Source organism: Endocarpon pusillum (assembly GCF_000464535.1).
Source record: "Endocarpon pusillum Z07020 unplaced genomic scaffold scaffold3361, whole genome shotgun sequence".
NCBI classification, from domain to species: Eukaryota; Fungi; Ascomycota; class Eurotiomycetes; order Verrucariales; family Verrucariaceae; genus Endocarpon; species Endocarpon pusillum.
Window position 1 is genome coordinate 60991 of NW_006916315.1, and position 13210 is coordinate 74200.

General features: G+C 51.1%; 4 protein-coding genes across 4 annotated transcripts; 2 read left to right on the top strand and 2 right to left on the bottom strand.

Annotated features, from left to right (window-relative positions):
* Positions 1–1318: 1318 nt before the first annotated feature.
* On the top strand, positions 1319–3361 carry EPUS_05578 (uncharacterized protein; the record flags this gene model as incomplete). The annotated part of the gene is made up of 1 exon (XM_007804437.1): positions 1319–3361. The coding sequence occupies one exon, from the start codon at positions 1319–1321 to the stop codon at positions 3359–3361; it is 2043 nt and encodes a 680-aa protein (XP_007802628.1).
* A 421-nt stretch (positions 3362–3782) lies between these two features.
* EPUS_05579 (uncharacterized protein) lies at positions 3783–5517 on the bottom strand (the record flags this gene model as incomplete). Its single annotated transcript, XM_007804438.1, has 2 exons — positions 3783–5024; positions 5137–5517. The coding sequence occupies 2 exons, from the start codon at positions 5515–5517 to the stop codon at positions 3783–3785; spliced, it is 1623 nt and encodes a 540-aa protein (XP_007802629.1).
* A 477-nt stretch (positions 5518–5994) lies between these two features.
* Positions 5995–8805, bottom strand: EPUS_05580 (uncharacterized protein; the record flags this gene model as incomplete). Its single annotated transcript, XM_007804439.1, has 4 exons — positions 5995–7680; positions 7739–8367; positions 8416–8692; positions 8746–8805. 4 exons carry the CDS (start codon positions 8803–8805, stop codon positions 5995–5997), a joined length of 2652 nt encoding a protein of 883 aa, XP_007802630.1.
* A 1741-nt stretch (positions 8806–10546) lies between these two features.
* On the top strand, positions 10547–13124 carry EPUS_05581 (uncharacterized protein; the record flags this gene model as incomplete). The annotated part of the gene is made up of 2 exons (XM_007804440.1): positions 10547–12403; positions 12456–13124. 2 exons carry the CDS (start codon positions 10547–10549, stop codon positions 13122–13124), a joined length of 2526 nt encoding a protein of 841 aa, XP_007802631.1.
* Between the last annotated feature and the right edge of the window lie 86 nt (positions 13125–13210).

The window sequence follows — 13210 nt, forward strand, 5'->3', positions numbered from 1 at the left end:
GCTGCACTTGAAAATTGAACAGCAGGTCAAGGCCAAGGTGAAGACTAACGTAGTAGTAACTAGCAAATCCAAGTTCTCAGTGCACTTCCCAGGCGAGGTTCACCTCAACCGGACAGGGATGAAGCTACAATTACATCACTGTTGCAGGGGCAAGACATGGTAGCATCATATTTGCCAATAGCTGCCGCCTCTAGCCTGGATAAAGTAAGATTGCGTGGAGCGGAATGTGCATGTCACCGGCGCCAAAGGCTGAATTCTCGACTCGCAATTCGATCAATTATCCCATAGTTGCAAAACGTTCGCATGCCACCACTACGCCAGTTGCGAGCCACTTCCGAAATATGGGATCGGCACCTGCCTGCCATCTTCTCTCCAATATCGTCTCCCAACCTTGATCATCGTCGGCGGGGATCAGACCAGGCCTCGGGTCCATGGCCACATAGAGCATCGGACCCGAAAGCGGTGGATCACATCTGACCCAACAGAGTCAACAGAATCAACATCTTCAGTAGAGTTTGGAGTCGAAATCTATCGCAGTCAGATGTCATGCAGTCTACCTGCATGCCCTGTTTCAACATGGCATCGATGAAACATCTTCTATGTGATGCCCCTTTCATATGTTGTGTAGATTCTGGTCCCAGGTTAGCATTGAACGGATCCATAATGACGGGAACGATCACTGCATTCAATACATGCTTTGTGAGGATATGCCTGGGTGCTCTTGCACATGGTCATCGTGTTCAAGTTGGGGTGGATCTTTTCTGCTAAGTTAATATTCGCGTACTAAGTAGTGCTTTCTCCATGAACCACTGTTGACCTTGATCTTTGCCAAGCTGTCATACCCGTCTGTTTCCCGACCATCCAATCCACTTTCTTCATGATGACGATGTCTTTCTGTAAAGGTCCTGCAGCATCTTTGCTTAGCCACCATCTAAGGGAACAATTTCCAGCCAATCCTTCTGACCTGCATCAAGCGCAGAATCTAGACTCTTTTCAACGGCGGCCGCTTACAATGGTATCTATAGACTGCTGTGACTGTGTAGGTATGAAGGTGTTGCAATAGTAAAGCACCAGCTAGCATGAGTTGTTTCTGTGCTATGCCGTGCTGTCTTGAAGCAGGTACAAGTAAAGCACAGGAAGGATCACATGATCACGCGACACTGCCAAGACCGGCGACGTGTGGTTGCCTGCCAGTGCTGCCAGTGCTGCCAGTGAGGCTCACCACCATTCACTCCGTACTACTTACCACGTAGTACTACATAGTAAGTTAGTAGAAGCCCTCCTTTCTCCTTGTGCATCAGTAGCACAATACAAGACGATGCCCCGCAGAGCGCAGACCCGTCTGCAGTTCACTCCTCTCCCATCATCCTCTCCTTCGAAAGGGGACTACTCCCCAGGTGTACAGGATCGATTAGCAAACGTGCGCTTCAACAGAGCCGACAGACGAAGCTTACGGAAGCATACATCGACCTCAATACCGACACCGGAACCATCGTCGCAGCCTCAAGCAGAAGGTGTCAAAGGGGCCAGCGCCACAATAAGTCAGAATGAAGATGAAGATGATATTGAATCTCCAACTGCAAAACGTCGCAGAACCTCTTCAAAAATGCCTCGTCAGACCACGTTGACTCCACGGAGGTCAGCTAGGCTTCACTATCAGTCTCCTGTGCATATTAGATCAGTCTCTACTGTCTCCTCGGCATCAAGTCAACGTCTTCATTCAGTCGAGATCCCAAGTCCAACTCCTTCCCGCCGTACCCGGTCTGGAAACGCACAGAAAGTTCCATTACCGTCCAGGCCATCTCCACGAAATGGTACAGCCCTGTCTGAATTTGGCTCGCCAGAAACAAGTGGGGATGATGACGATATGATAGCTACCAAGCCTGCTACACAGCGACGCCGCGCAAGACGATCACCAGCTGCTAAGGATGATTTTGTGGTTCCGGACAACACTGATATTGCACCTTCCACTGATGGAGACGGTGTTCCGACAACACCTTTAGGGCAACGAACGCCGAATCGAATCAACCAAACTCCCAGAAGTCGTCGACTGAAAAGCAGGCGCGAACATCAAGAACTTGAAGAAGATTTACAGGATCTTCAGGATTCAAATTCTTCCTGGATGCAAAGCTCCCGAACTCGCGGCGCTCCTGTAAACAAAGAACGTGAGCGGCGGAGAGAGTACATAGAAATCTTGAAACGACGGCGCGCAGGAGCAAAAGAGCCAATACAGCTTGACAGTGAGGACGAAGAGGAAGCAGGAGACAATGGGTACATTGCAAACTCTATCCCGAAAGTGTCTGCAGCGGTTTTCGGGCACGATCAGGAGTCCTCATCGGAGGAAGATGACATCCCTCAAAATCCTGATCTGGATAGCTACGAGGATGATTTTATAGCTTCCGAAGAGGAAGAAGCTCCAATCGATCGCCTTGGCCGCCCTCACCCTGACATACCACTCGAGTTCACATCTTACGCAAGTGCCAAACCACGAGAATTGTTCATCCATGTTATCGAATGGCTGGTCAAGAATAAGATAGCACCTGCTTTCTCACGCCATGATGCACTCTGGAAGCTGGCATTCACGAAGATCAAAGATGAAATAACCGCCCAGGCAGGCTCTCGACTCAAGTCAAGTGCCTGGACGGAGCTCTTCATGAACGCACTTAACGCGCGTCCAGGCCTGACAACCACGGAATTATTTCAAGGCGAAAACTTCCTGCGCGGCTGTGACGCCTGCAATAAAGCCAAACATCCTGCGAAGTACGATTTCGTCTTCTCAGGCTCAGCATACCACCACGACTCGCTCGAACCCGTAGATCCAGACTCCTCGGAAGCCGAGGCCGAAGCCGACCACGACAACGCGAGCGTCGACTCTCGAGGCCACACTCTCCCTCCGGCTGACACGCATTTCTTCCTCGGCCGCTACTGCGCCGCCAACGCCGAACTCGCCCACAAATTCACCCACTGGAAATACAACCTCAACGAAGATCTGATGCAGTATCTCGACTCCCAAGGCGTCCTCTCCGCAGAAGAGATTGTGCGCCGCGAACGCTCAAAAGGTGGACAGCGCAAACGGGAGAAGGAGGCAGAGGAGATTGTGGATCAGATGAAAGCTACCGGTGTGATTGATGACCTGTGGAAGGGGTTCAAGGCGGATCTGGACGATGCGCGGATTGGCATGGAGGGGCATGATCGGAAGGGTGCGAGGGGCAGCAGGAGGATTGGCAGTGTCAGGGTGCCGGTCAGTGATGTGTTGAGGGTGGAAGATGATGGGCTAGAGAAGGTCAGAGAGAGAGACTACAGAGGGACCAGGCATCGGGACAAGCCGAAGATGTTCCCAAGCGATGATGAAGGGGAATGAAACTTCGGGACTCAAGGACATGATCATATTACGACGATACTCATGCTGAACGCGAGCGGAGCTAGATAGAAAAACTTTGATGCCATTTCCAAACGAGCATTGCGAAATTGCTCTGTATGATTCTTAGCACAATCTGGATTCCTGTGATCCACAGGTACACAACAAAAAGACACGTTTTTCCTGCCCCTTGAAACCAACACAATTGCGCGCTGCTTCTGCTTGAAGTTTGAGCCAATTGAAGCTTTCGTGTCGTCTAGCTAAGTGAGTACTCTACAGTCTATCTTTCCTTCTTTCTTTCTCTCTTTCTTTCATCTGTGCAATGACGGAGGTTACATGTGTGTGGCGAATGACATGAGCGCTTGGTCTCAGCTGAGCGGAGCGAGCTATCCTCTTGCGTAGTCCAGTCTTGAATGCGCTCGTCTCAAGCAGCCATACCCAACCTGCCCTTAACCCAACCAATCACGCCCTTCCGACGAGGAGGAGGCGGCTCAACAGACACGCTCTCCCTCTCCCGTTCCTTGCGACTCTTTCTAGACTCGTCGCCCTCAACACCATCCCCTTCCGTATCTTCCCTTCCGTCCTCGTCCTCGTCCGCCCACAAAGTCCTCGACTGACTCCCCCGCATCCACTCCTCGTCTCCACCCATCTTCATCCCGCCCATGACGTGCACGCTCCTCTCCACAAAGACGGGCGGAGCGTCTCCACTTCTTCGGCCCGGACGTCGCGATACGGCCAATCTCTCCAGTTCGCCGTGGAAGACAATTCCGGGCCATGAGGCTGCGAAGGTAGCGTCGCGGAGGTCGGACCAAAGGATGCGCACGGCTGGTGGTGGTGGTGGTGGTGGTGGTGATGATGATGATGATGATGATGATGATAAGGAGGATGAGGATGGCTCTGTTGTTGGAGAAGTGGTGACGGCCCTGGTATCAGATTCTTGTGCCCCTTCTCTCTCTTCCGCATTCCCACTCTCAATCTCTTTAGCATCCCCTTCCCTGCCAGGCAAGGTCACTCTCGCCCTCCCAATCCTCGGATCAACAATCAGCCCGCCATGTTCGAGCGAGATCCTCCTCGCCGAATACATGTCCAAACCCCACTTCGTGCCCTCCTGCACCTTCCTTGTCATATCTATATACCACTGCTCCCTCTTCTCCTCCTTCCTCCACTCCGCCCTCAACTTCTTCGTCCGCCTCTTACTCGCCTCCTTCAATCGCTCTGCCCTCCGCTGTTTCATCAGCTCCTCCACAGAAGCCGCGGAGCGCAAATGCCCCTCCCGCTGCATCAAGTCCACCACAAACGCCACATCAGCCACAGAAGTGGCTTTCTGGTTCATCAACTTCCTTGCACGCTCGCGTCTGTGGGCCATCTGTGCATGGCCGTCTGGGTATGGTTTGCCTTCGTGTTCTTCGTCCCATTTCTCCTCTTCTTCCCTAGTCATTTTTGCTCGCTGCTCCTTCGAAGCGGTTTGGATGGTGGTCTTGATGAGGTAGTCGGGCGGCTGGAGTTGGCGTTGCAGGGATAGCTCGCGCAGCTGGTGGTAGGCGAGCAGGCCGGAATAGGAGGATGGGAAGTGTAGTGAGAAGTAGGGGGTCCAGAGGTCGCGGCGAAGGGAGGCAGGAACCGTCTTTTTGCCATGGAAGACGAGTTGGCGGAGGATGTTGTTATTCTGCGAGAAGTGGGTTCTGGGTCAGCAAGATAGCTTCCCCAGTAACAAGTCGAGTTCATCAAGACCAACAAGATAACGAAGCAGGAAATGAGATCTCGGAAGAAGCGCATACATCCATAACCCTTGTCAAACTGTACACCACCTGCCCCGTCCCAATATGCGCATACGCATACACATTCTCCCCATGGTGCTCATGCCTCAGTGCTTTCTCTATTCTCCGGCTCTCCTTGAAACGTTCAGCCTTTGCGGCATTGGAGGACGCGTCGCGCGGTTTGCCAAAAGCCTCAGGTTTGGGGGGTGGAGGAGGTTTCGGCTCGGAGCGGTTGATGGTACGGGCCCTTGGTGCTAGAGAAGACTTCCTGAGTTGCTGTCGTCGCCGAGGACGCTTTCGCTCGAGCGTTTCTTTTGTGTAGAGCCTTATCTGGGGAGCTTGATGGAGCCGGCATAGAATGAATTGCGGGCGAGGTCTGAGACCTTGGGAGAGTATGTCCATGCTCGGGTGCGGCAAACGATACTTGAACGCCAATGAGGCAGTTGACTCGGACTATCGTGGTATCATGATGCTGCGTGCTCACAGATCATCAATTGATGGGGTTCGTGATGCTACGAAGTAAGTTAGCTGCTCAACTTGGGGGGATATTTCCAGGTAGCTTTGGGCACGTGACATTACTGTACCGTAACCCCGTTTCGCTACCATCAGTCACAACCAGTAATCAGTCACAGTAATCAGTCACTACTCACCCATGCCAGACATACTCCGTACACGCCTTAATTGGATTTCACGAATCAAAATGTCGTCGATGGAACAGATTGTACCTTGTGAGGAGACTCATTTGATGATCAAACACACTTGATCTACCCAATCGCATGCTTATCCAGCTAACCGCCACAATCCATCTCCGCCGTCGCTATGCAGGAACAATATATATTTTGGAATCAGTCATTCGCAGTTGTCAAGATGGTCTTCTGATCAAGGGCTTCGCGCCTTCTGTCTGGTCCTCCTGCCGGTACCCCATCCTGCTGGCATAACCTTCAAATCATCCTTGATCTTCTTTCCCTCCTTCGTGTCCGGCGGCTTGACATCCTCCTGACCCCTGCGAGTCCGATTCCTTCTTCTCTCAGCTAGCATTTCTCTGAGAGCCACCGCATCGTCAGGGTTATCATATCCGAGTTGAGTCATCTGGGGCGCTTCTTCTTCCTCCTGATATTCCTCACGGTATAGTGCCGCATCTCCCAAATCCCACGAAGCTCCAGTGACGCCTCGTTCCTGTGCAAAAGCACGACCAGTAAAGCTACCTCTTCTAACTGCACCAGAACTGTTACGCCTGCTTTCAGAAATCTCGTCCAGAATGACACTGCCAAGTCCGTCAGTGTTGGCACTATCTATCGAGCTGGCACGCGAAGCTCGGACATTGTTTCCCTCCCGAGACGAGTTGGACATATTACTCAGCGCGCGACCCAGTAATCTCCTTGTCTTGTTTTCGCCATTGGACGTCGCAGTCGTCGTATTCTTTGCTTTGCTCCTATTTAGTAGCTCTTTTATGGCCCCATGGATTGACTCTGCTCGCGGAGGTAGGTAAGTCGTTTTCCCTGTTGCGGTTGCTTCCGGTGCTGATGGCGTATCGTCGCCCTGCTTGTGATCTGGCAGGCTGGACTCACCGTCCCCATGACCAGTCAAAGATCGTCTGCGGGGAGACGCGGCTTTCTCGGGTTTTGGTGAGGAATTAGTAGAGATTTCTTGCAGAGGCAGACCAATCCCATCCCCCTCATCATCATTGACACCATTGTCGTGCGCTTCGTGCTTGCTTGCAGCCGCTGCTAGATTCATTGGGGCATAAATCTTGCCCCGAGTCCTGCTCCTGTCCTTATTGGGCTGTGGGCTCGTTACAAATCCTTCTCCAGGTAACAGCTTCGGCTTTGGCGTTTTCGAGGCGGCATGACTGTCACCATTCTTAGGAAGGGCCTCCCGGCACACAGGACTCATTGCAGGACATACTGGTTTTACTTGCTGACTGTGCTCGGCAACTCCTCCTTGGACTGTTGTCCGTGTAGTTTGAGGTCGTGCAGCTGCGGCCGTGGCATTCTTGTCTGAGATGATCTCTTCTGACTTGTGTCCATCTTTGAGCAAAAATGCTTGGAAAGGTTGTAATATTCCCCGCCGGATGCATGTCCAAAGCCATTCAATTGATACTGCTGGTATGTGCCACCCACGCGCATGTCGCAACTTCTCCCCCGAGGCTTTAACTGGATTGCACAGCAGGACTGATATGCCAGTCTTCAAGACCTGGTCGTACTTTGCGCCTAGCAGAACCACAATCTTGGACACGTGGAGGAGGTCGATGTCGGCTACGCCAGTCGAATTGATGACGAGATTTTCGAAACCAGGGATTGGGAAAACCTGAATCGGCCTACTCAATATATGATCATCGGGCTCGAATAGCTGTTTGGACTGCAAGCAACGTTCCGCCCACATGTCTGTGACGACTTCTGGTGGGGAATCTAGGTGCTTCACAGAAGGTATATCAGAGAATGGATGCGAGTGGGGGACGATGAGAAATAGCCTGTACAAGTGGGAAGTCGCACTAGAGGCTGAGTCTGTCAGAGATTCAAGTACTTCTCCATCATTGCTGAGGATGTGCTCTCGCAAAATGGATGCCTTAACAGCGTGTTAGCAAAGCCTCTTGTTGCATAGGAGCAGACTTCCCTTGACATACTTGTCTCGCAGTAAAGCCGAAAAGATAGATCCCCAGCCCGGCAAATATTCCTCTTCGATTACACTGTTGATCGACGACAGCCAACTCTTTTGTGGCCTGTCTTTTTGTGTCATCCTCCGCCGCTGTACTATCGGTGGCAAACGATTTCGGCTCCAATACCCCAGGTTTCAGGATTGGGAGGGATTTTGAGGGCCGCAATTTTTCGTTCCTTGCCGGATCTTCGCCTGGCGGGCCACTTACAATTTCACTCCAAAGACTTTCACTCTGGCTTCCCAATTTCACACTGGCTGTTCTTCTTAGCTTTCGAGGCACATCTGGTGCGACCTCCTCATCACGGGGGCGTTTGCCCAGCTGGATAATGGCTCTGGCTTGCCGATTCCATGCTCCTACCCCGAGCTTGTCCCTCGCGATAGTGGGATGATAGAAGTCTTCCTCGAGGGTCATGCGACGCTCGATACTGTCTTCCAGCCACTTGAGATCGACAACTTTGACTTCCCATTGTGTAGCATATTGATATTTCTTTCCCTCTGGTGCAAATGCAATGAGATGGGTGACTTCTTTTGTAAGGTCTCCACGATATTCCCCTCCATTGGCCGAAATTTCTTCCTGAAGCCGCGCTCTGAAAGTCACTACAGCCCATCATCAGACACACCTTCTACCAGAACAGAGATGCTCACAGTCTTCAAATCCGGTGACACATATCCTCAGACCAGCAAATGTGGGTAGTCGGTACTCTTCGTCCAACGCTTCAAGGTTGAACTCGTCGCCTTGCATCCAGGCCTGCCGCACAGCTTCGACCCATTCTAATTGGAGGACCTTGACATCTTCTCTTTCTCGAGCAACGTATTTGTACTTGGGGGTGCTACTGTCCCCAACTATCAAGTGGGTGACATCGGATGTTAGATCCAGCTTGTGTTCTGCGCCCATCTGGATGGCAACTTCGGCCATATGAGTCTACTTCGAGTTAGAAGATACTCCATACGGCGGTTTTCTGTGTGATAGCGTACTCTTTGCTCGGGTGGGATGGATGTGCAGCAAAGCACAGCGCCGCTGAGGGGCCTCTCCATATTGTCTGCTGTAACCTTAGTTAGTCAACGAGACTTTCAGATGAAGAGTCACAGACTCCTGCCCCCATCTTTGCTGCTCATACTCGTTTAGCAATATTGCTGTTTTGTTCATCAATGCTCAAGCCTGCCACATCATGAGCTGTACATAATACTACTAACTACAGAGTAGTAGTACTAGTTAGTACATAGTAAGTCGCGTGCTTGAACGCGCCTCCGCCGCAGCCTCGAGTCTTGGCAGCCATTTCCCCGTGAATATCGAAAGCTTGGCGCTCGAAATAGTGGTCCCACTGCCCTGGCAGGCGGCAATCATACAGCATTAATTGTTCTGTGCGATGCGTTTCACGCACGAGTGTCTATTTGAAAACGCTGCATACGTCAGGCGCTGCTCCTACACAAAATTTTGGTATATTCCAAATGAAAGGGGAAACAACTCGAGACCATGTCACAGTTCATGCAGCAGGCCTGGCTCTATGAGAACTCGGTTGGCGACCTGTTCGCCCCCCTTCCTCGTATCCGCGTTTCCCCGTCCTTATTTACCTATGGCCACAGCATACTACTAGTAATAGTACTCTCGGGTATTTCTTGGCTGGTCAAGGGACAAGTCCAACCTTCTCCCACGGAGCAATACTGGCAGATTCATTAACTAGTGGAGCAATCACAATTCAAAGGGCATTTGGACCAACATGCGGCATATTCTTGACTACGCCCATGCAGGCCTGAAATGAGGATCATCCATTGCAACCACAGCATCTATGCGCAAGCCATCAGTCTGGAGTAGTTTATCTCGGAGATGCAAGAAATCATATTAAGCCTACCACACTGGTAGTTACTTAGTCGTTCCAACAGGGAGCAGCATCAGCAACGGGGCCGACGGTGGTACGCAATATGTATGACGATCCATCCGTGTTGGTTGGCGAGTCAGCAAATCTCAAGCACTCCAAGAGACACTATCCAGAGCAATGCCACCTTCTCCACGTACCACTTCCTTGATTCCTGAGCCTGCTTCTCTCTCTTTAGATGCCCGTACCTGGTATACATGTGTAATCACCTATTGGCATTTGCATTCTGGTATGTAAGAAATTGCCAGTTGTGATTCTTGCAGAGAAACGGTCGGTAGGACAGGACAAGGAATGCTGCTGGTTTTGTGATTATCATTATTATCCCCAATTGACCTTGACGCGATCTCAACCTTCAAGTTGAGTGATAGTTAATGATCTCGGCGTTGCGGGTGCTAATTTGGCTGTTTAACCTAAGTCAGCCTGGTCCTTCGGTCCTTCGGTCATCATCATCTCATACAGTACCAAGTCTCGATCGGGCGCCAGAGGATGCCACACAACTCAAGAAACGCTCCAGAGTCGGACAGACAACTGTCCATCTCTACAACATAAATGCTGGGATTCCTCGTCATAAATAAACATTGCTTCGAGTTCCTTCGTTCTAGAAGCTTGTACAATATCTCTGTCGTCTACAGCCATATTATCTGATACAGTACGGGGAGGGATGAGAGACACAACCCACCATCGGAGACACTCTGGATACCCGCATTCTCCTTGCTTGACCGCTCACTTCGCAATTGCACTCCTTTGTTTGTAACTGTAAGTCACTCTTCTTGAATTCACTCCTTCGTTCCGTTCAAGGTCTCACTGCCTTTTGCCATGAATGCAAAAGTCTTTGCGCTGCGGAATCCATCATTACATCTGGAAACAGTCTGCGCATCAGAACCCACCAAGAGTGTACCACAATGTTTTGCTTCGCAGGCCGGCGGCCAGTTACGGAACGTGCACCACAAGATGACTTGCTGACGCTCACTAGACCAGGTTTTCAGCAGGTTCGTTCTTCACAGGGCCGTTTATTCTACCTTCCAGCATTTCCGACCAATTCTACTCCTACCTACCCTGGGTTTTTTCGAAGCCGCACACCTCGATCGACCTGTCTCTGCATAACATCGGTGCGTGCAGACGCCCGCAGCCGAAGACAGCCTCTAGGCGCAAGCCGCACAGCTCAACTACCTTTCAGAATTCTGGCGCGTTCACGAGAAAGTGCTAAACGTCTCCTTCGTCTCAACTTATCCCAGCCCTCTTCCCAGCCGGTTATAATCCCAAGTGCAGCTCAGTCGCTGTCAGAGGGCGCAGCGAGGTCAGGGAACGTGCAGGATATGGTGTCTGCCGATGGAGGAAGGCACTCTCCAGTCCGGAGAGAAAGGGGTGGATCCAGTGTAGGCGGGCCTGTGAGTGGCATGGTACATCGGCCTCAGCTTGTCGAAGAAGCTCGGACAGCATCATATCAACCAAAACACACTGAGACTTCTGCTCCTGTCAGCGCACTCTGTGATGAAAAGCCTATTGCGTCTGGAAATGGCCTGTCAATCTCAATATCCCTTGCCGAGCCGGTGCTGTACCTCCAAGGTTTTGATCAAAACGATTCCACGAGTGGCACTACTACCATGCTTCGTGGAAGCCTCCATCTACATGTGACTAAACAGGCGAAACTCAAATCGATTTCTCTGAATTTTAAGGGCAGGTCTGACACGGAATGGCCCGAAGGGATTCCTCCCCGAAGGACAGAATTCCGTGATACAGAGATCATCATGAATCACACATGGCCATTTTTCAATGCGCAGTTTCCGCATGCTGAGAATAGCTATTGTGCCGATCTCGTACATTTGGCAAAGGGCCCAGTGGTTTCCACCAAGGAAGTCGGTGTAACGGCTTCGTCATTCGATCTGTTTCAACGTACTGCGTCGCCACGACCGAACGTGAGCTCGCGCGAAGCTAAAAGACTCTCTTTGCAATTGAACCAGTCGAGAAGTTTCGGCAAGGGCGACAATATCAACGGTGGCCCTACAGTAGCTCAAAAAGGCTTCAAGGTCTTCCACCCTGGTGATTATGTCTATAATTTTGAGCTCCCGGTGGACTCGCGACTTCCCGAATCTATCAATGTTGAGCTCGGAAATGTCAAGTACGAGCTGGAGGCTCTGGTAGAGCGATCTGGTGCTTTCAGAGCAAATCTGGTAGGAACCAAGGAATTGACCATGATTCGTGCACCGGCGGAGGGGTCATTGGAACAGATCGAGCCCATTGCCATATCACGGAACTGGGAAGACCAACTCCATTACGATATCGTCATTTCTGGCAAATCTTTTCCATTGGGTGCGTCTGTACCGATTGCCTTCAAACTGACACCACTTGCAAAAGTACAGTGTCATCGAATCAAGGTTTTCGTCACAGAGAACATCCAATATTTTACTGCCAACAAGCGCGTTCACCGTCTAGAACCAACCCGAAAGGTGCAACTATTCGAGAAGCGAGCGGATGGTCCAAGTGTCTCTGCTTATCCAGGAAGTTCCATACGTGTTACAGCAGGGGGTGGTATTGCTTGGGATCATCGAGAAGCAGCCGCTCGAGGGGAGGAGAATGTTCCAAGAGATCCATCGAATCTGCTGGGTAACCTTGAGCACGATAGCGCCAGTATCGGTCCTACAGAGATGGAGTTTAGCGTCAAGCTTCCCAGCTGTCATCAGATGAAGGATCGAGCCAAAAGTGAGAAAATCCACTTCGACACCACCTATCAGAATATCCAGGTAAACCATTGGATCAAGGTACGGCTCCTTATGCATTCGACCATGTCTTTCGAGCTAATTGAGGACATAGATCGTCATGCGCTTGTCGAGAGCAGACGAGAACGATTCTTCGAAGAGAAGGCATTTCGAGATCTCGATAGACTCCCCATTTCACATTCTCTCGTGTCGAGCCACAGCAGCAAACACTTATCTACCAGCCTATACAGCTGGTGGAGTGCCAGCCACACCTGCTGATGAATTCGAATGTGGATGCCCTGGTGCGGCAATGAAAAGACGTAATACTCCTACCACTCTTCCAACTACAAATGCCTCCACCACCAGCCTCGACTCTATCCCAGTATTGCCTACACGAAGCTGGACGAACAGTACAGCGGGTCTCACGGCTCCAAGACCTGCTCATGTGCATGACCCTAGTACTGGTGTACAAGATCCGAATTCAGGTGCTCCACGACCCATGCATCTTTTACGCAATCCATCCTTTAATCCGCCGCCTTTCAACGAGGAAGAACCACCACCACCTGTGATGACGCCTCCACCCAACTACGAGAACATCGTCAATGGTGATTCTAGACACGCTTTGGCAGATTATTTCTCCCGACTGGCTGACGAAATGGGTGATGACGACGAGCAAGAGGATAGAGGAAGAGTTGATATTCCTTTGACACCCGGTGGAAGAATTAACCGCAGTATGGATGCAAGCAGGACATGGTTGCCACTTGGTGCGCCTGCTGGAGTGTGAAAGTAGATGAAGCATGACTTATGAACATGTGTGGTACATTATTGTATGTATGAAGCATTGGATAGAAGAACGGAGGGGTGGAGAGG